The 20,622-nt window shown below is 55.0% G+C and overlaps 1 protein-coding gene across 5 annotated transcripts in view; it reads left to right on the forward strand.

Annotated features, from left to right (window-relative positions):
• Positions 1–20,622, forward strand: part of ADCYAP1R1 (ADCYAP receptor type I) — a 50,909-nt gene that overhangs the window by 12,574 nt on the left and 17,713 nt on the right. For all 5 annotated transcript variants that reach the window (XM_082399474.1, XM_082399470.1, XM_082399472.1 and 2 more), the window contains 9 exons: positions 130–235; positions 11,774–11,881; positions 14,039–14,059; positions 15,299–15,340; positions 17,654–17,763; positions 18,412–18,509; positions 18,991–19,123; positions 19,971–20,124; positions 20,557–20,617. In XM_082399474.1, coding sequence (XP_082255600.1) covers positions 130–235; positions 11,774–11,881; positions 14,039–14,059; positions 15,299–15,340; positions 17,654–17,763; positions 18,412–18,509; positions 18,991–19,123; positions 19,971–20,124; positions 20,557–20,617 — 833 coding nt within the window. The remainder of the gene's footprint in view (positions 1–129; positions 236–11,773; positions 11,882–14,038; positions 14,060–15,298; positions 15,341–17,653; positions 17,764–18,411; positions 18,510–18,990; positions 19,124–19,970; positions 20,125–20,556; positions 20,618–20,622) is intronic.

Raw genomic sequence — 20,622 nt, forward strand, 5'->3', positions numbered from 1 at the left:
CTCTCTGTCACTATCGTCTTCCTGCTTCTGTCGCTCCCCTTCCCCCGCTGCCCCTGAGGCTTAGGTAGCAGGGCTTGTAGGTGAACCTCCCTGCTCCTTCTCACCGTCTATCCCCTGTGCCTCCTGCAGGCTACCGCCATGCACTCTGACTGCATGTTCAAGAAGGAGCAAGCCATGTGCCTGGAGAAGATCCAGAGGGCCAACGAGCTGCTGGGCTTGAATGACTCCTCCCCAGGTGAGGAGGGTGGCGGGGAGGGCCACCACCCCTGGCACATCCAGGCCAGCCTTAGAAGTCATGTCCCAGCCTCTGGCCAACTTATAGAAAGTAGTGGAGGGTACAGGTCCCTGGGTCCTTCAGAAGGCCCTTTGGGGTGATGGAGCCCTGGCTGTGCTCTAGGCAGTGACAGTGGGGTTGCCCTCCTTGGGGATGGCCTGCCCTGGATGCCTCCCTCTGGAAGGGGCTATTCCGGGTGACTGGACGTGGCCGCCTTCACTCCCATGGGAGCTGGGATAGAGCTGGTGTCTGGGCTGAGCAGTGGCTGTCAGAGAGCTCGTTAGCAGGCCGCCTGGGCCTGGTGGTGGAAGGGACACAGCTGTTGCTGGTGGCCGAGCTAGAGAGCACCTGGTCCCCCCAGAGCATGAGGTGTGGGATCATTCCCGTCTCTTTGGCTCACTCCATCAGAAGGCAGAGAACAAGGCAGCAGGAACCCCAGTCCTGTGCGTGTCTGGTGCTGCTATTCTCCTGGGGCTGCTACCAGCATGGGGGGCCGGATGCTGCTTCCTTGTGCTGGATGGTATCACGCACTGCAGGACATTTAGTGGCCTTAGCTCTCCCATTAGATACCCCTAACACCCCCTGATCGCAATGACAGTCCCAAAAGCCTCACTTTTCTAGATGTCCCAAGGGAGTGGCATGGCCCCGGCTGAGAACCAGTTGTTCTGTGTAACCCCTTTCCTCCTAACTCCCCTGCTGTGCAGATGGGACGCTGAGGCCCATAGAGCAAGGGTACCCTCAGCTTCCTGACTCCAGCAGGGCCAGGGAGAGGGTCTGTGCGGGAAGTTGGGGATTTGGGGGTAGGGGGCGTCACTGGAGGACTCGCCAGATTCTCTCATGCCTCAGTCACTGGAGCTGGGGTTCTCCACCCACCCTAGAGGGGTCCACTTTTCCCCCCGATCCTCCCCATTTACAGGGAGCTCTTCTGAGCACCATCTGTTTAAATGCTTGATTAGTCTGCAGCCCAGTTAAATGCAGTCGTCCGGGGCTCCCTAGCCAGTCAGCTCAGCAGGCATTAACTGGTAATGGAGTCACTCCCAGCCATGCTGGCCTTTCCCTCCAGGTGAGCTCTTGCTCAGCTCTAACTGAGGCCAAAAGTGGATTTGAGGCCTCACCAGCCAGGGAAACCGAGGCAGGGGGCCTAGATGGGTGCACAATTGCAGGAGACTCAAAGAATATCTTGTCCAGGCCTCTTGTGTAGGGGATGGGAATGTGGAGCCTGGAGGGCAGTGACTCTTTAGAAGCATGGGAAGGGGGAGTATCAGGCTCAGGTGGGCCTGGAACCCAGGTGCCCTCCCTCCCAACCCGGGGCCATTGTTCCTGCTTCGCAGGTCTCAGATATACTTGGGATCGAGTAGTAGGAAGCGTCTGTAGGGATGGGTTGAGGTGGGATGTGGGGCCGGGACTGGGCCAGCAGGCATGCAGGCGAATTGCACCTGTGGAGCCCTGGGCAGGGAGAGGACAAGACCCCCCCGCCTTCCCCCACAGGGGCATCCAGGCGGAGGTGTGAGCATGAGTGAGGCAGATGGAAAGATGGATACCACCCCAGGAGGGGCAGACCAGTGCTGCCGGGAGGGGCTCTCACCCCCAGGCATGCTCAGGAGAGGACGATGAAAGGAATTCTCTGTGGGGAAGGATTCATGGAGAAGGTGGCATTTACATCAGGTCCTTGGTCCTCAGACCTGGCCGTACGTCAGAGTCACCAGGGAGCTTTGAGGAAAATGTACCCAGGACACAGTCCAAACCACTTAAACCAGAACCTCACTCCACTGTAGTCACCGTGATTTTTAGAGGCTCCCCAGGCGATTCTGACGAGAAACTAGGCTAAGAACCCCTGAGTTAGGCCCTAGGGAGGAGGAGGCACTTGATGGCAGGTGAGACCTGAGGGATGGATGACTGGGGAGAATGTTCTGGGCTGAGGGAACCACAGCAGCAAGAGGCGGGTGGGGGAGGGGAGTGAGTCCGCCCCTAGGTCTGGAACCCTGCATTGGAGTCGGTGGGGATGGGCTAGAGGGACGCGTGGTTGAGGGCCCGGGAGCAGGGATCTGTGTGTTGCACGTCTGCCGCCACTGGAGTCGGAGGTCGGAGGGGACGGCAGTGGTAGCTTCCCCTGAGCTGCCATCCCTCCAGCTTTCCCCAGGACCCGGCCTGGACCTCCCTCTTCTAGCCCTGCCTCGGGGGCCCTGTGAGTCCGGTCACCCCCAAACCTGAACCTGGTCAAAGGACCCTAAGCCCGTGGAAGAATTTCAGTGACCCATCCACCTGCTCATTCATTGGCTCACTTATCCCCTCACGCTCTCCTGCACTCATTCAACTCACATGATGAGCTGGGATCTTAGGTGTCCAGCCCGAGCGGAGTGAGGGCAAAGCCAGGGGCGGGGCCTGCAGAGCTTCTGGGAGAACTTAAAGAGGCTGATGGCCAGGCCCTCCCCACACCAGCGTGATTGGCATTTGGACAGGGGGACTTGTTGAGAGCACGTGTTAAAAGCCTCCCGACGATTCTAAAGTGTATCCAAGTTTGAGAGCCACTGGGTTGGCCAGAGAATAGCCTCCACCAGGGTGCTTATGTCAACTTGGGCCAGAGAGCAGCCCCCAGCGTCCAGGCAAACCCGGCTGGGAGCCAAGAGTCCAATCTGACTATAAGCAAGGATCAGCATTATGGTATTAATATCTGTGCTTGGGGTGAAATGAGAGAGGCCAGCCCTCCTGCTGTACCCCTTCTCTGCGCCTCCCCTGCCCGTTCTGTCCCAAGCACATGCACCATGCACAGAACGCTGGCCAGGGGTCAGCCGATGTCCCGGAAACACACTTGAAAAAGAAAATCTGTCAGCTTGTTCCAGTGACTGTGAGTGTGTATTCACAACAATGCTTGGATATATATTTTTATGTATTTATATATATATATATATATATATATATATATATATATTACTTGTATGTCCCCATGATCTTTTAAATCCCATAAAGTGAGTGCATTGGAATGAAGACACTGATCTGTTAGAGGGGAGGCGTGTCTGTGGCATGTACGTGTGGTTGGGGGGGATGGTGAGAGGTTCCCAGGAGGGCACGTGCATCCCCTCAAATCCATATCCCTCACTGATCCTGGGACCTCCACCGCAAAGAGAACGTGGGACCGTAATGCGTATAGGGGCCTTCAGAATGGAAGCCGAGGGACAGAGGTGTGCTCAGCAGGCAGCAGAAGGGGGTAGAAAATATAGGTAAGATAGTGGAGGGTGAAAGCAAGCTTTCTGACTGGGTGGTTTTGTCCACAGCGTCCCTGGCGGGTTTTAAAGATGTTTATTGGGACCGTTGTTGAGGTGATATATTTAGTGGTTTTTGTCCCTCATTCCAAACTCCTGAATGCTAAACAGAACTTGAGACAGCACCAAGTCCGGCTGTATCATGTGACACACGGAGAGGCTGAGGCCAGAGTTGGGTGTCGCTGGCCAAGTCACACCGAGGGCCAGAGCCAGTTCTGGGACAGGACCCAGGTCTGCTGTCCCAGCCAGGGAGGGCCCTCTGTGCTGCAGTGCTCTTGTGCCCAGAGAGAAGCAGAAAGGACTCCTGTGCGTGGGAACCAGCGCGTCCTCTCTGGAGCGTCCCCAGACCCACACAGGGCACAGGCACTGCCTGCTGGGCTGGCCGCTTTGTTCTCTCGGCTCAGCCCGGCCAGCCTGCCTGCCCAGGGTGAGTCCTGCCAGCACGTCCTCTTTGTGGGACTGCGGGCTTGCATCAGTCTGGAGGCCTTCCCTGCATCTAAGTGGGCTGGTCAGGTGTGGTCCTCCTTGGGGGTCCCACGCCCCATACTCTGGAGAAGATGGAAGAGGGAGGCCTGAAGGAGCCTTGGCAGGGGCAGGAGGGAAGTGGCTTGGAGGAGGGACAAGAAAGCCTGCTCATTGCTATTCTGACCCAGCCTCTGAGGCCTGTCCAGGCTGCAGAGTGTGTATCCTAGCCCCCAGCTCCACCCTCACCAGAAGAGAGGCCTGGAGGAGGGCGGGGGAACCACTGCAAGGCTGGGCCCAGGCTCCCCATCCTCAGAGCACGATCAGCTTCTTGTCTGTGCCTCCCAGCTGCTCTGAGAACGAACAGACCCCCAGTGTGGGGAGGGGGCGGGGTCTGTAGGGACCCTCCCTCTGTGGAACTCGCTCCCCAAATCTGACAAAGGGTTCTGTTTCTGTCCAAACCTGTTTTCCTTTGGTCCGTAGTTCTCAGGCTTAAGCCTGTATCAGAACCTCCTGGAAGGCTTGTTAAAACCCAGATTACTGGGCCCAGCCCCAGTTTCTGACTCAGTGGGTTTGATGGGGCCCGAGTGTCTGTATCTCTGGCAAGCTCCCGGTGGCGCCCCTGCTCTGCGGTCCGCACTTTGAGAACCACTGACTTGCAGAGGGGAGGGCTGCATCTCTAGTCCTTCCTCCCCTCCCCCAGCACGGAATTCACAGCTGGTCCTCATTTTATGGACCAGAAACATTGGCTGTAAAGTAGATTTCAGTAAATCGTATCATTTTTTACCCGTGAATCGCATGCCGAAATGAGGGGCTTGTTCTAACAATACCCAGGCATCTTCAGGCAGCTTCTCAAAGAGAGGACTGCGCCTTTGTTTGAGTCCCCTTGGCGCCCCTGGTCTCATGAGTTTTGAACACTGTGTGGAACTGGACAGAATCATCACCATGACAACCCGAGATTAGCTCCTTATTTTGTTCCAGTCGGGGCTAATGGCTCTTGCGTTCTCTCTCCATTCAACCTGCGCAAGTGGTCTTTTCCCCTCCTGCTGTCACAAGGCACTGCCTCTCCTTGGCTGCTTTGTGTGTCAGCATCTTAGTGGGAGCAGCCCCCGGAGAGTGTGCCCAGCATTTTCCCCCCGAGCGGGAATCCCCCGGTGCCTGAATTCCTCCCGTCAAGTCCCATAGAGGCTTTCGGCGGGACAGACTGAGCCAGGAGGGCACAGGCAGGCTTCGTGTAGAATTGGGGCACAAGGGGGGTAGATCGGAAGGGTGCTTGGGGTGTCAGAGTGGAGAGTTCTCCCAGGGAAGAGGGCCGGTTCTTATCTCCTCTGCACGGGGAAGAAGAGGACAGGAACTTTCTCGACCCCGCAGCCGTGTCTGATGCACTTGACCACCTCCTCCTTGAAGCAGGCTTTCCTGCTGCTGTGTCACCAACGTCTTCTGGTTTTCCTTGTATTTCTGGCCACCCCTCCTGAGTCTTCTTCTTTGCCGGCTCCTCTTCTGAGTGGTGGCATCTCTTCTGTTGGGGCCAGGGCCTAGTCTCTTTTCTTTTTTTCTTCTCAAATCTACGCCCTCTCACTGGACATATCATCCGGGTCCACGGCCCTACAGAGCCTCCCTGTGCCGACCACTTCCCGTTCTCTTCTTCCAGTTCCAACTTCCCCGCTGAACGCCAGAAATTTGTCTAACTGCCTATTTGAAATCTAGCTTCACTTGGCGCTTCGCATCATCTCAAGCTAAACATACCCCAGATGACACTCTTGAGTTCCAGCTTGCCGATTCCCTCCGCCACTTGCTTCTCATCCAGCCCTCCCCACTGTGGCGAGTGGCTCAGCTAGCCAGCCATCTAGACACTCAAACCCAGGTGCCATCCTTGGCCCCTCTCTCCCGTTCCGTCCATCAGTCACGGTAGCCTAGACCATGCTGCGGTAACAAATGAACCTTAACACCTCAGAGACTTAGCACCGTAACATTTCTTGCTTGCACACGTCACCAGCCAGCGTGGTCAGCAGAGGTGGGAGGTGGAGTTCGACTCTGCCCGGTCCTTCAGAGATCCAGGCTCCTTTCATCTCGCAACACTGCCACCCTGGATATGCGGCCTCCAGGGATGCTGCAGAGAGGGGAGAGAGAGAGAGAAAGGGTATGGAGTCTGTGAGGGATGTTCTTGAGACCTGTTCGTCACTTCCCCCCACTTCCCATGGGTGAGCACTCACTCACAACGCTCCCTGGCACACTCACCGGCTGGGTCCAGCCAGTGTGTCACCAAGTCCTGTCAGTCCTGCCTACAGACTCTCCTATGCAGAACTCCTTTCTACCTTGGCTGCCATGGCTCCTAATCGAGCCCCACCACCCTCCTCTGGACTGCTGCCATATCCTGACAGACATGTCTCCATGTTTGCTTTCCTGCTCTTGAAATACATTACCTTCCCACACAGCTGAATCAGATCACGTGACTGCGTCTTCAAACCCATCTGTGGGAGGCAGAATAATGCCCCCACCAAAGATGCCCACGTCCTAATCCCCAAAGCCTGTGAATGTGTTGCCTTAACATGACAAAAGGGACTTGGCAGGTATAATTAAGTTAAGATGGAGTAAGTAGCCTGGATTATTCAGGTGGATCCAGTGTAGTTACAAGCGTCCTTATGGGTGACAGGAGGCAGCAGGAGGGTAAGAGGAGAGAGCTTTGAGGATGCTATGTTACTGGCTTGGAAGATGGGGAGAGTGGCCGCAGGTCAAGGGATGTGGGTGGCCTCCTGAACCTGGAAAAGACAAGGAAACAGATTCTCCTCTAGAGCCTCCAGAAGGAAAGCTGACAACTTGACTTTGGCCCAGTGAGACTTCTGACCTCCAGAACTGTAAGATAAGAAATTGTGTCATTTTAAGCCACCAAGTTTGCTTTGTTATAGCAGCAACAGGAAAGTAATACAACATCCAAGGTCTTCTCAGCATTTGGCATTAAATCCAAACTCATTCCCATGACCACAGGCTATAAGCCCTGTGCGGGCACAGACCAGGGGGGTTTATTCACCCCAGTTTTGCTCTTCGGTGTCTGACTTGTAACAGGCACTTAATATTTCTTGAATAAATGAGTGAAGAAGAGGGAAGGGAAGGGGAAAGAGAAGACACAAAAAAGGTAAAAGGAGAAGGGGGGCGGGGGAGAAAAGGCATCTTGAAATCTTCTGGCCTCAACAGAACTAAGCTTTGTTGGGACTGGAGTCTGGAGCAGATGGGGAAAGAGAAACTGGATGTGTTTTGTGGGCGTGGAAGGAAAATGAGTTGCTGTCCTTAGTTAGAAAAACCCAAGGCGCTCTCAGGAGCCCAAATCCCATCCTCATCTCCCTGGAAAACGTTCCTGGGAGGATTCAGCTCCAAGGCTCCTGAGGCCAGAGCAGACCCCATCAAGAACAGGAGAGGAGACAGACCCCACCTCTCTTCCTGTGTGGGTCAGGCCAGGAGGTGATAACTACAGGAGAAGTGTGCACAGGGCATCCTGGGAAGCCCCGAGATGGTGACCTGCGTCTCCTCTGACCCCAGTGATGCAGGCCAGAGAGGTGTGTGGATGGCTGAAAGCTCCCGATGGGGTCGGGGACATTGTCCCATAAAGCAAAACTGTTTCACAGCATTTCTGACACCAAATGTGTGGCTTTTCCATACCAAGCAATTCTCCAGTTTTCTCCGGATACCCACTGGATGTCCCTACAAGTCAATTCAAATCTGACACTAACTACCTGGAGTTAGCACAGACCCAGCAGGTTAAGGGTCAGCTTCAGGAGACTGCTCCCCCATTTCAGATGCCAATTGCAAGTCGTGGGTCCGCAGGTTACCCACACTTCAGTGTGTCTTAGCTACAAATCAGGAGTTCCCATGGCCTCCTCCTCAGGCTCCTTAATTTGCCATAATGGCTCACAGAACTCGGGAACACATTCACCAGTTTACTATAAAAGATGTTATAAAGGATATAAATGACCAGCCAGATGAAGAGGTACATAGGGTGAGGTCCAGAAGGATCCCAAGTGCGGGAGCTTCTGTCTTTGTGGAGTTTGGAGTGTGCCACCTTCCTGGCACATGGATGTGTTCACCAACACAGAGGCTCTCCAGATCCCATTGTTTAGGGGTATATGGATGTTCCATTATGTAGGCATGATTGATTAAATCATTGGCCATTGGTGATTAACTCGATTTCCCGCCCCTCTCCCCTCCCCTAAGGTTGAGAGGTGGGGCTGAAAATTCCAATTCACTAATCACATAGTTGGTTCCTCTAGGGATCAGCCCCAATCCTCCAAGAGTCATTTCATTAGTATACTCTCAGATATGGCTGAAAGGGGCTTATGAGTAACAAAAGATACTCCTCTGACACCATCACCCAGGATGTTACCAGGGTTTTAGGAGCTCTGTGCCAGGAATCCGGGATGAAGGCCAAATGCATAATTCTTATTATATCACAATATCATAGTCTCCTAAACCCAGACACTGGGATTGGGCCCTGGAGTTATGGGTTCTAGTTTCAGGCTTCATACCTGCCCTGGTGCTACAGGAATTTGCCCCTAGGATCCTTAGTCTATGGAGGGGACTCAGGCTAGGAACCAGGAGGGCTTCCAGAGTGTGGCAGGCCACAGGGCAGGGTGAGGGGACCTTGGCAGATGCCCCTTTGAGGATGTCTGCCCTGGCAGTGGGGCCAGGGAAGGCAGCCCCAGTCTCCCAGCCATCCTTCTGGGCCCCAGCATATCCTGAGTCAATCTCTTCCCGATTTGAGTTCTAATCACTGAGAGTTGGGAGTCCCCTCAGAGACACCCAGCGCTTGCTGTGCACAGAGGGAAACTGAATCAGGACAGGGGGGGATGGAGACTTACCAGAATCATGCAGTGAGCCCTTGGCAGAAGGTCTGGGACTTCCCTGGTGGTCCAGTAGTTGGGACTCTGCGCTTCCAACGCAGAGGGCACGGGTTTGATCCCCATGCGTGCCACGTGGTACGGCCAAAAATAAATAAATAAATAAACTTAAAAAGAAAGAAAACAACTCAAGTCTGTGGCTGCCCTGCAGGTGTGAAGGGGACACCCTGTCCTTTCCCTCCCCCTGCCCTCAAATGCAAACTTCTCAAATTGTTTTTTCAACCTCTGTAGCCCTGGGCCTGATGGGCCCTGGCACACTGTAGGTGCTCAGTGAATAGTTGTTAAGAGGATGGATCCCTGCCTGGCCTCCACACCTCTGACCTCCAACCTGGGAGCCCCTCCCCATTGTGCCATCCCCACCTGAGCCCTGTGTCCCTCCCTGCCCCTCGGCCCTTGTGACTCTGTTCGCTCGCTCTATAACGAGTCCTAGGCCTTAGGAACGTCAGCTGGCAGAAGCAGCTGGCCGTGCCAGGGCCTAATGTTCCACATTAAGGGAACATCTGTTGACTGGGGCTCCCAGGGCATGGGCCAGACACGGCCAAGCTCCATGACCATTCCACGGTCAACACAGGCCATGGCGGCCAAAGATGTACCGTTAGGTCTTTTTTCAAGGATACGTTGTCGTAACCAGCCACGTGCAGGTTGGAGTCCTGCTGTGATGGGTGGACAGGAGCCATCAGTGACAGACCTGGGACCCATCTCCCTTCATGTGGCCCCAGCATCCTCATCTTCTTGGTTTGTTGTCCTCAGAGCTTTCTATGATGCTTCTGTCTCCCAAACTCAGGCATTCTGGGAGCAGGATACTATAGGCTAATGTGACTGGGTGTGAATTCTAAAGTAGCCAGGTCTGAGTTCTGAGAGATAGGGTTTTCTGCACCTGGAAGCTTTGGGCGCCTTCTGGTCCAAACAGGACCGGAAAGTCAGTCATGGACCCCAACAGAGAGGTTGTGAGCTCACAAGGCCCGCCCCGGGCCCCCATCCCTGCCCAGTGCCTGCCCAGCACTTGCCCGGGCTTCCTCTGTGTCCGTCAGTGGCCCTCCACTGGCCTTTCTTCTCACCTGGTAGGGCTGTGTTTCATCTCTCTTTCTTGGGGGAATGATCCCCAGGGACACCTAATTGAAATAATGAAATTAATGGTAATAACAATGGCAAACATGCACTGAGTGAGCCCGCCACGAGCTTTACATGTATGAACTCGTTAGTCCTCCTAGCAGTCCTGTGGGGTGGGACAAGCGCTGGCTGCCCCATACATGGCAGAGAAGCCCTCCAAAGCCCTTGTTATAGACTGCTCAGCAGCATGTGGTCCCTTTTCTGAAACTCTGTACTCTGCCGTTAGACACGCCACACTGCTGCCTCCCTTCTCTGCCTTTGCCCCCCCTGTCACGATTACATCTCTGCCCGCCTGGAAAATGTGGGGTTCCATGCTCCTCTCACATCACGTCCTTTCCCTGGGTGAGCTCTCATCCCAGGGCCTCACCCATGCCTCACATGCCAGAGTGAGAAGCAAGGGCCAGGCCTTAGGAACCACGTTAAGGAGCTGAGGTGATAGGACCACTGGATGGCGCTCACTGGGGGTGGCGGCTGTGTGACCCAGCCAGATCTTCCTTTGGAAGAGCTCACGGTCACAGCTCTGTGCGGTTGAGTGAGGAGACCACTGGGGAGGCTGTAACCATGGTCCCAGTGAAAGGTGGTCAGCGCTTAGCTAGGTGGGAGTGCAAGGATGGAGAGTAGGGCGTGGATTCCACAAATATTCGGAGGTCAAACCAGCAGGACTTGGTGACCAATCGGCTATGGAGCATGAAGGAGAAGGAGACAAAGCAAGAGTGACGCCAGGGTTCTAGCTGGGGCTGAGACAGGAAATCGGGTTTTGTAGGAGATGCTGAGTTGAGTCTTGGACACGCTGTGTGTGGATTGTCTTGGGCCTTTCAAGGTGGGGATATCCAGCAGGCCCCTGGCCATGGAAGGCAGCCCCCATGTTGTGCAGGAGTCAGGGTTGGGAGTTGTCTGTGTAATTCTCTCCTGAAGTCCTTGGGCCTGGTGGTCTCCTTTAAGGGCAGTGGGGCAAGGGGCCGAGGGCAGGGCAGACACAAGCCCCTGCATGCAGTCGGGGTGGGCAGGGTGGGGCCCACTCAGTAAGGGCAGAGAGGTCAGTAAGGGCAAGAGGCCTCTCGGTGGAGAGGAGGGCCGGAGTCAGACGAGGGGGAAAGCATGAAGGGGAGGTGAGGAGGTGGTGATGGGAGTACAGAGAACTCCACAGAGAGACTGGCAAGGGCTGGAAGGAGAGCAGGCACAGGGGTCGGAGGGTCCACTGAGCCCCCCAGGTCTGAAAATCTGGTCGCCAAGCTCAACGTCTTCCTCCTTCTCACAGGCTCATGTCCAGCGAGTCACCCGTCTTGGCGATTCCTAAATAGCTCTGTTTGTCCTCGCTCTTCTCCAGCCCTCGGTGCCCGCCTGATCCGGGTGTGCCTCGCCACCACAGTGGCCTCTGAGGGGGTCCCTGCCTCCTGGCTCTCTGTGCTCCGAGCCCTTTCACAGTTCGGGGCCTTGGCTTTGCAGGCCTCTCCCCTCCTCCCCATCCCCCATCTGGCCAATTTGTGCTCCTCTTCAGGTCCCAGCTCCGTGTCATCTTCCTGCTCCAGGCCTGCCCTGAAAGGCGGTGGGCGACTTGGGGGGGAGGGCGTGGAGCGGCATCCTCGGGCCAGACGGTTCCTGCCCCTCCCCTGAGGGAGAGGGAGGGCCCACCGAGGAGGTCGATGTGAAGTGGGACCCCACCGTGATGTGGAGCCTGGGGACGTGGAAGAGCTCACGCAGGGTGATGTGTGCGTGTTACGTGTGTGTGTGTATGTGGGCGTCTGGATGCCCTCTCACCATGGTTCCCTTCCTCACAGGCTGCCCTGGGATGTGGGACAACATCACATGTTGGAAGCCTGCCCACGTGGGTGAGATGGTCCTCGTCAGTTGCCCCGAGCTCTTCCGAATCTTCAACCCAGACCAAGGTGGGTTCCCCCCGGGGGCCTCTTCAGGCCACTCTGGGTCCAGCCTGCTCCCCATATTCGGACCTCAGGCTTTTCTGAGAGACAAGCACCAGAGACATAGGGCGCCCTGCAGGCAGATACTTCCCATTCCAGAGCTCATCCGCTGGTGGGGAGATGAAATCACGGACCCTCGTGCACACAGGGACACAGAAGCACCCCTCAGACGTGGCAAGTCCACGTGGAGGTGCATCGTTGTGGCTGGGCTCTCGAACTTGGACTCCATCACTTAACCCAGCCGGGGACCTTGAGCAGGGCATTCACCCCTCTGTCCCCCATTTCCTAGTCTGTAGTCTGTCAAATGGGAATGTGGCATGGTGACCGGGGAACCAGGTGGAAGCTGCAGATGGAAGTCCCTTAGCGAGACTGGGCATGTCTTAATGGTCAGTGGTAAGTGTTAGCTGATGTTATCACCATTATCACTCACTCAGAGAGGCCTGGGTGACCGCCTCTCCGTGGGGAGGGGTCTGAGGGGAAGGGGTTCTGGGGAGTCTCCCCTTTGAATGTGAGTCTGGTGGTCTCTCCAGGCCTGTTCCTGTCTTTGGTGGAGGCCTCGTGGACTCCTAAAGAAGGTTGGAAGCTGATGAGTCCACATTGACACTGGGAGGGGCCTGGAGCCAGACTGGCCCTCTACCCCAACCCTGGGGGTGTCACCGGAAGCAGGGTGGCAAGCTGAGGGGCGCTGAGTTGGGCTGGGTGGGGAGAGATGGCGGGGCTGGGCTCCAGGCCGGTGATGTACTGAGAACCACCCGTGGACCGCTGAGCCCTGGGTTGGGGCCTTGGTTTGAGGAGGACACAGGGTGGGGCTCCTGAGGAGATAAGAGAGTCTGAGACACGTGTGTGCGGCCATGCTCGGGCCCCTTGAGACCTAGGTCTCAGCTTCGTCCTTCACCTGCGTAAGTCTTCAGCCAGTGTCCTTCCAGAAGTGGAGAGTCTCCAAGCTCCACTTCACTACAGAATCCTGCCTGCCGCTGTCCCTAATGTGTGTGTGAGAGGCAGCGGCAAAGTCTTTCACACTTGTAAGTCCAGCAACCTAGACTGTGCCTGGAGGGGAAGGAGCTTTTGCAAGAGGTGGTGGAGGGAGGTAGTGGCATTGTATCGGGGTGCCAGGGCCCCATCTCTGCCTCCCTGCCCAGGACCAGAGGAGGCAGGGTCTAGCTGCACCGCACCCCTGCCTCGCCTCCCCACAACTTCCCCTCCAGGGCGGGGCCTGTTAGCCACACCTCCCACCTCCAGAATCTCCAGCCAGCCCAGCAGGAGGGTGGCAGTTGAACTCTTCCATCCTGACAGCGTGGGGACTGGGTGTGACCCAGGGCAGGATGGGAAGTGCTGAAGCGAGAGGCACAGTATGAATGGTGGGACGTCAGGCGAGGTGGCAGCCTGCTGATTCAGCCCAGGTTCTAATTCATTCCTATAGAAACCGACTTAATCACTTCCTCCACTCACGTACTCCTTTCGTTCAGTCGTTTATTTAAAGTTGACGGAACAGCTACTCTGGGTCAGGTACCATGGCAGGACTACTTCTTTTCAACCACAAAAAAACGTAAAATGAATCAGCAGTAAAATAAAATTTTCTGAAGATAAACTTTCCTTCAGACTCTATGCCTCCCTCTGGCAATTGCACAATGAATGTGTTATTTACCCCTGCTTCTCAATGGTTCATTAAGGCAGGGCTTTTTAGCATCTCCATTCACAAAGCTGGATTAGTGAGACTTGCCTTAAATACTTAGAAAGCTGAAGGTGGTGTTTTTTCATTTTATTTCTTGGTTCCCAGGGCTGAATCTCATGCTCATTGTAATAGTTGTTGCTCTGCAGGCTATTGGAGAGACAGGAGCGTTGATCGCTCTCCTCCTTACACATGCCTCTGATATTTCTCTTTAACTGTGTCCTGTTCTCGAGGGAATCGTAGAAGTCTCCAGTGTCTGGTCCAGCCCCAGCTTGTAGTTCTTATGCCTCTGGCCACCCCCAGCAGAGCCTCTCTCCAGAGTCTGGGAGTGGGAAAGAGGAGGAAATCATCAGCAGGGCCCAGAGAGAGCAGACCTGACTTTAGCCCCCTTGCTCACCTCTGTGTTCTCTCTCTCTCTGTCTTTCTGTCTGTCTGTCTCTCTCTCTCTGTTTCAGTCTGGGAGACGGAAACCATCGGTAAGAGGAACCTTGGAGAGGACAGACTGCTGATCATCTGTCCATCTGTCCATCCGGCAGGAGCCTGGCTCTGACTGCTGGGAGTGGGTGGTGGGGGGAATGAGAGGCTCATCAGGGGCTGGGTTCATCCCACCTCCCCCCCACCCCCTCCCTCCTTGGCCATCTGGAGGTGGGGGAGACACAGGAGGATGGAAGATGGAGCTCTTGGTCTCAGGGTGCTCATGAGCTTGTTTGGGAAGTTGAGACTTGCCTGTGGAGGGGTTAGCAAACAAGCCCACCCGTGTGCATAGGCACGTGCATATGTACACATACAGGCATGATTGTGTGAGTGAGCCCACATGTGGAGTTGGAATGTATGGCAAGCTCCAGAGTAGAAGAGACCTAACCAGGTGGCATTCAGGCAGAATAACGATGATGTCGGGGAGGCTTCCTGGAGGAGGTGGCATGTCAGCTGAACCTTGAAAACAGAATTTTGAGAAGTAGAGGGGAAATTGGGGTTCACTGCTAACAGGAGATACAGGCTAAAGAAAGGGTGGAGGTGGGAATAAAGAGTCAGGAGAGAAAGAGAAAGAATGTCTGAGGAGGAAGTCTTTGGAGTTCTGGGTTCCCTTTGATGGGAGTGGTTTGTGGGCTGAGATCGAGGGTTGAGCACCAAAGAAAAAATGCAAGCCCAGGACACATATTGCTATTCTTTGCCCTTTTCTTGAAAAGACCCAGTTAATTTATTTACAAAACAGAAATAGACTCACAGACATAGAAAACAAACTTATGGTTACCAAAAGGGATAGCGGAGGCGGGGGCGGAGATAAATTAGGAGTTTGGCATTAACATATACACACTACTTTATATAAAATAGATAAACAACAAGGGCCTACAAACAAAGAGGAAAGGCCCAGTTACCCTCTTCCAGTCCTCTCCCACTCCAGAGGCCCTCCCATCCTCCCGACAGTGTCCCATTTCCACTCCCTGTGGTCCAGTGCGGAGAACTGAGTCATGGGCCACCATTAGCATCGTAGAAATACAGAGCAAATGAGATGGCATTGGAAGGTGCAGTGTGTCAGACAGGTGTGTGTGGGTGCTCTGTGTGATGCAGCCTCTTGGCCGAGATGCCACCTCCCCCCAGCCCCCATCCTTCAGGCCAGGGGCAGCCTTGGCCTTCCACGGTGCAGAGTAAGCAGTGGATAGCCCTGGCAAGCTGATGGCCAGGTGTCCCGACTCATGCTCACGCCTGTTTTGCAGGAGAGTTTGGTTTTGCTGACAGTAACTCCTTGGATCTCTCAGGTAAGGGATGAGCTGGGGTTTACCATGGGCTGGCTGGAGGGAGGGCATCTGCTAACCTGTGAACTTGGGGAACCCCTCCTTCCAGGCCGGTCTATGCCTCTCTGTGGCTGTGTGATCTTTGGCAGCTCGTTTTCCTTCTCTGATAAAGCTGTGGATTTTCTCCATGGAAATTTGCATGCAAGTGCTCAGACAGGACACTGTGCATACAATTTCAGGGAAGCACAGATCTCGGGAAAGAGCTCCTTGGTTAAGTGGTCTCTGATAGCGTTGAACTCCCATATGTAGAACAGTGGTTCTCATACTTTAAAAGTCACCTAGTGGGCTTGTTAAAGCAGATTCCTGGACCTCACTCCCAGAGTCTGATTTAGCAGGCCTGGGTGGGACCTGAGAACGTGCATTTCTAGCCAGTCTCCCAGATGATGCTGATGGGCTGGTCTGGGGAGGGCACCCACTTTGAGAACCCCTGCCCTAAGATTCTGTGCTCCTACAAAGTTGCTGGGGCAAAACAGCCTAGTGAAGTAGGTGCAGCCACTGCAGGGTGTTGACAATCTGGAGAGTACTACATCTTCCGGAGATTTCTATCAGAACAGTAGAGTGGCAGATTCATGGAATAGTTCTGAACAAAAAGGCTTATACTTTTCTGAGCCCACGCTGTATTATAAAAAGAGAAAGAAGGAAAATAAAAGAAAGGAAATGGCTTGTATCTCCAGGATACTTTTTTAAAAAAATGTTTTTCAAAGCGACTTCCCTTTCATCTTCCCACCACCCCGATGTGGGCAAAGCAGAGAGGAGACCCAGGGAAGGGAAGGGCTTGGCCAAGGCCGTGGTCCCCTAGGACGTGCAGACTTTCTGAAAGAAGCGTTCAGAGGGACTTGGAAAGAGGTTGCCAGTAGCAGCCTGAAACAGATTTGCTGGAAGAAGGAACCATTTGGCATCAAACTGTGGGACAGAAGTGAGCCCTTTTCTCCCTGGGCCTGCCAGATGTCCTTTTTGTCCTGGGTCATAAGACTCAGAATCTGAGCAGCGATGGAGACCAGTCTCCCCGCTCTGGGCAGAGCTCTCTTTATGGCAGGATAGCTCACCCTCCGCTGCTTCCCAGAGTCCCAGGAAGTGCGTTTCTGACTCCTGCCTAAAAAGAACTGGCCTTAGATCTTCCAACTCAACCAGCAGGACACGAGGTTGGAAAAGTGTAGGGGTCTCCTTTCTTGGCCTCTGCCCTTGCCCCCTTCCTGAGTGCCCCAGAGGTGGCCTTGGCCACAGAGAGGGGGGATTCTTCCAACAACATGGGTGTTGGAGCCTCTTTTATGCAGATGTCTCTTGTATACGATTTTCTGGCCCCTGAATCCTGAAAGGAAGAGCCAACCCCAGGTGTCCTAACACACCAGGTAAACTCCCAGGAAGCCAGTCTGGGAAGAGGGGTCAGTCTGGGGCCACACTCAGGGGCTGGGCTGGAGGCAGAGGTGGCTGCTGCCTTCTGCCTTCCCCCAGACATCCGTGGTTCACCTTTAGACAATCAGGAGCGGGGAAGATGAAACGAGCAATCATTAAAGGCCAAAAGGCACCCAGGCGGTGTGAAAGCCAGACTGGACTGCACTCTGCAGCCAGCAAATGACTCCTGCCCCCTCTGGTGTCCTGCAAAATGGCCTTTAAAGTCGAGCAAAAGAAAATTAAAGTGTATTAGTGACAGGAAACAGACCTCTAAACCTGAAAAGGCAGTCTTTTTTTTTTAAGCCTAAATATGTATCTTAATAAGATCTGATGCTAGGTTAATGGAGGTCTGGTCCTTGTTAATTAAGCAAGCCACGTGTCCCCTTGACATGGGATATTGCAGCTGCTGGAAGGCCCAGAGCTCCCGGTAAAGGCATCACCTAGAGCTCCAGGTATGACGAGGACTCCTGCTGCACCACCACCTGAGGTGATTCCTGGGCCAGAATCTTTGGGCCTGGAATCTGCATTTGTGATCCCAGGTCATTCTTCTGCTCACTGAAGTTTGGCAAGTGCTGACCCAGGGCAGGGGCTCAGGCCTTTCCTTAGGGAGAAGGAGGCTGGATTCGTTCTGGCTCAGTCCCCTCACCCCTTGTTTAGAGATCAGCTTGCACCTTGTCCTCCTACCCTCCTCGTCCTTTGTATAAAGGGTAAGCAATTACTACTTTCCCTTGGACAGTGGAGGATCTCATGAACCTTCAGCTGCCATGCTTCTCAGATGGGCATGTGGATTTCCAGGAATTCCCACTTAAGAAGTATTTTCGATTAAGAATTTTGGAGCCCTTTTAAATCATTTCAGTGGCTCGCTGAGTTTTTGTTCTGCTGCAGGCATGAGGGTGGTGAGCCGGAACTGCACAGAGGATGGATGGTCGGAGCCGTTCCCTCATTATTTCGATGCTTGTGGGTTTGATGAGTACGAGTCTGAGACCGGGGACCAGGTGAGTGTCTGCTCCTCACCTGGAGGTGGAGGGATGAGGCTGAGGAGGTGGGTGGAAGGGTGTGTCTACCAGAGGCCTTGACTCCTCCTGATGGACGTGCAGAAGCTCTGGTCCCCAGGCAGCATTCATGAGCACCTGCTGTGTAGCCTGCTGTATGAGAGGGCAGGACTTTCATTCGCTCATTCTGGGCTGAGAAACAACTGGTTTGCTGCTTGAGCTCCTTTGGCCCCCAGCCCGGGTCCTCCACCTCCCTAGCTACTCTTTCAGGATACACAGCCTTTCTGTGGCCCAGCCATTGAAGGGTTAATGTGGGGCCCAGCAGGGGGCCTCCTGGCTCCTCCTCCAGGATGAGGCTGGGCCCCATTCTGGCTGGTCAGTGCTCCTGCACTCTGCCAGCACTCAGCTTTTGCACAGTGCGGACCCTGCAGAGGGATGAGGTGGCTCGGGGCGGTGGGGGCTGGGGGTGTCGGGGTGGTGGAGGAACTGATGGGGGAGTGGAGGAGAGGCCATCAACAGGACAAGAGAGGAAGGAGGAGCTGGGCAGCAGGCCCTGGCCTGGGAGATCAGATGCAGTTCCGTGGGGGCCGGGGGCCGGGGGCCGGGGGCAGGCCCCATGTGGAGCCCTACGTGTCCTGTGCTCTGCTCCAGGATTATTACTACCTGTCGGTGAAGGCCCTGTACACAGTTGGCTACAGCACGTCCCTCGTCACCCTCACCACTGCCATGGTCATCCTGTGTCGTTTCCGGTGAGACCCTGGGCAGCATTCGAGCGAGCGCGGCCCACCCCAGCTCAGAGCCCTTGCTCCATCCCTCCCACCTCCCACTCCTTCCCTGGATGTCAGCTCTGGAAGTCCCTTGGAAGACATTTCCCCCACCCGTAGGATAAGAGATGGGAAACTTGATCCCAGAGAGGGCAACTGACTTGTCCAGGGCCACACAGCAAGGAAGACCCTGGGCAGGAGACCTACGTTCCTCATTTTATCTTCCTGGTCTCGATAAAGGGAGGTCACAGGAGGGAGTAGGTCACGGAGTAGTGGGGCCAGGTGGCAGGGGCCTGGGAGTGAGCGAGGGTTTAGAGTCTAGGTGGGAAGAAGGGGGTGGTCTAGGTGGAGGACCCCCTTGAGACAAAGCCGTGGAGTTGGCCCAAAGCAGACCCCGAGATGGAGGGTGGAAGGCTGTGGAGTTCCTTACTTCAAAGCCTTTTGCTTCCCTGGCCCGCTGGTGTAGGAAGCTGCACTGCACCCGAAACTTCATCCATATGAACCTCTTTGTGTCGTTCATGCTGAGGGCCATCTCCGTCTTCATCAAAGACTGGATCCTCTACGCTGAGCAGGACAGCAACCACTGCTTCATCTCCACTGTGAGTGCGCGGAGCCCTGCCAGGACTGGCCCTGCCTGCGACGCCCTGCCGTCCAGGTGTTTTCCTGCAGGTTAAGGCATCGACCCCAGTGAACACGGAAACCCAGGAATGATCATGCGGTTACTAGCAGCCAGTGAGACCCCAGCGTGGCTTTATTTCCTGTCCCTTGGCCTCTGTGTGTCCTTGGCAGAGCAGTTGAGGAGGGTTGGGTGGAAATGTCAAGTCCCACTTGACTAGGCTCAGAGAGGGGGCTGGCTTGGCCGCGGGTCGTTTAACCCAAGATGGAGCCAAGGGGCTGATCGGCTGGGGTTCCCTCCAGACCACCTCCCCAGTTCTGATACATTTGGAGGTAAGCAGAAAAGATAGGTTTTGATGCGGCAGGAGGGAAAGAACAGCCCAGAGCACAAGACCTTGACCTGAAAGGGCTCACTTGGAGGGGGATCTATGAGATTTCCGGGGGGCCAGGGGTATTCCCCTAACCTATGTGATGCCTGAAACCTTTATTTTACCAAGGAGGCTCCTGCAGGGTCCTCCTTATTCGCCTCTCCTGTGGGGACTGGGGACGGGATGGGAAAGTCGGGGAGAATGAGCCTGGGAAGAAAAGGGGGTTCCATGTTTTCTGACCTGTGCAGAGCTGCCTCCATGGCAACTTCGACTCAGACTCATAGGATGCTGCAGTTTTAAACTCTGAACCCAGGAATGCTGAGTCTTTCAGACCCACGGGGTGTTTAAGCCCGAGCATGCTTCAGCTGAAGGGCCCTCAGGATCCTGTCTGGTCCTGCTGGGCTGGATTTTCAGGGTTCGGTGGGGACTCGTGCCACCCTCCCCCTCCTCACTCTCCCTGTAGGTGGAATGCAAGGCTGTGATGGTTTTCTTCCACTACTGTGTTGTATCCAACTACTTCTGGCTCTTCATTGAGGGCCTGTACCTCTTCACCCTGCTGGTGGAGACCTTCTTCCCCGAGAGGAGATACTTCTACTGGTACATCATCATTGGCTGGGGTAGGTCACTGGCTGTCGCCCAGACAGGTTCAGGCCTCACGGCCAGGGATGTCCTTGGTCCTGCCGTCCGGGAACGTCAGGTCAGAGGAGGGAGGCACTGCCCTGCCTCGCAGCTGATGACACACTCCCGGTTCTTGGATCCTTTCTTGCTCTTCTCGTAGAAAGCCCACTGTCTGATGGAGGGGATATGCTCAAGAGTCCTCCTGAGAGGCGAGGTAGCCCAGGGTTTGGGAGAGACATGGACCCCCAGGAGACCTGGGTGTGAGGGACAGTTAGGGTCCCCAGGACTCCAGGCTTGAGAGGGAGACATGCCCCATGGGTCGGGACCCCACCTCTGAGGCATTCATTGGCCCCCAGAAGCACTAAGTCTGAGGGTGACACCGGGCCTATTGGTTTTCCAGTTATCACAGGACTCCTTTTCTTGCTCTCCAGGGACCCCAACTGTGTGTGTGTCCGTGTGGGCTGTGCTGAGGCTCTACTTCGATGACACAGGGTGAG

This window comes from Balaenoptera borealis (genome assembly GCF_965194805.1).
Source record: "Balaenoptera borealis genome assembly, chromosome: 7".
NCBI lineage: Eukaryota > Metazoa > Chordata > Mammalia > Artiodactyla > Balaenopteridae > Balaenoptera > Balaenoptera borealis.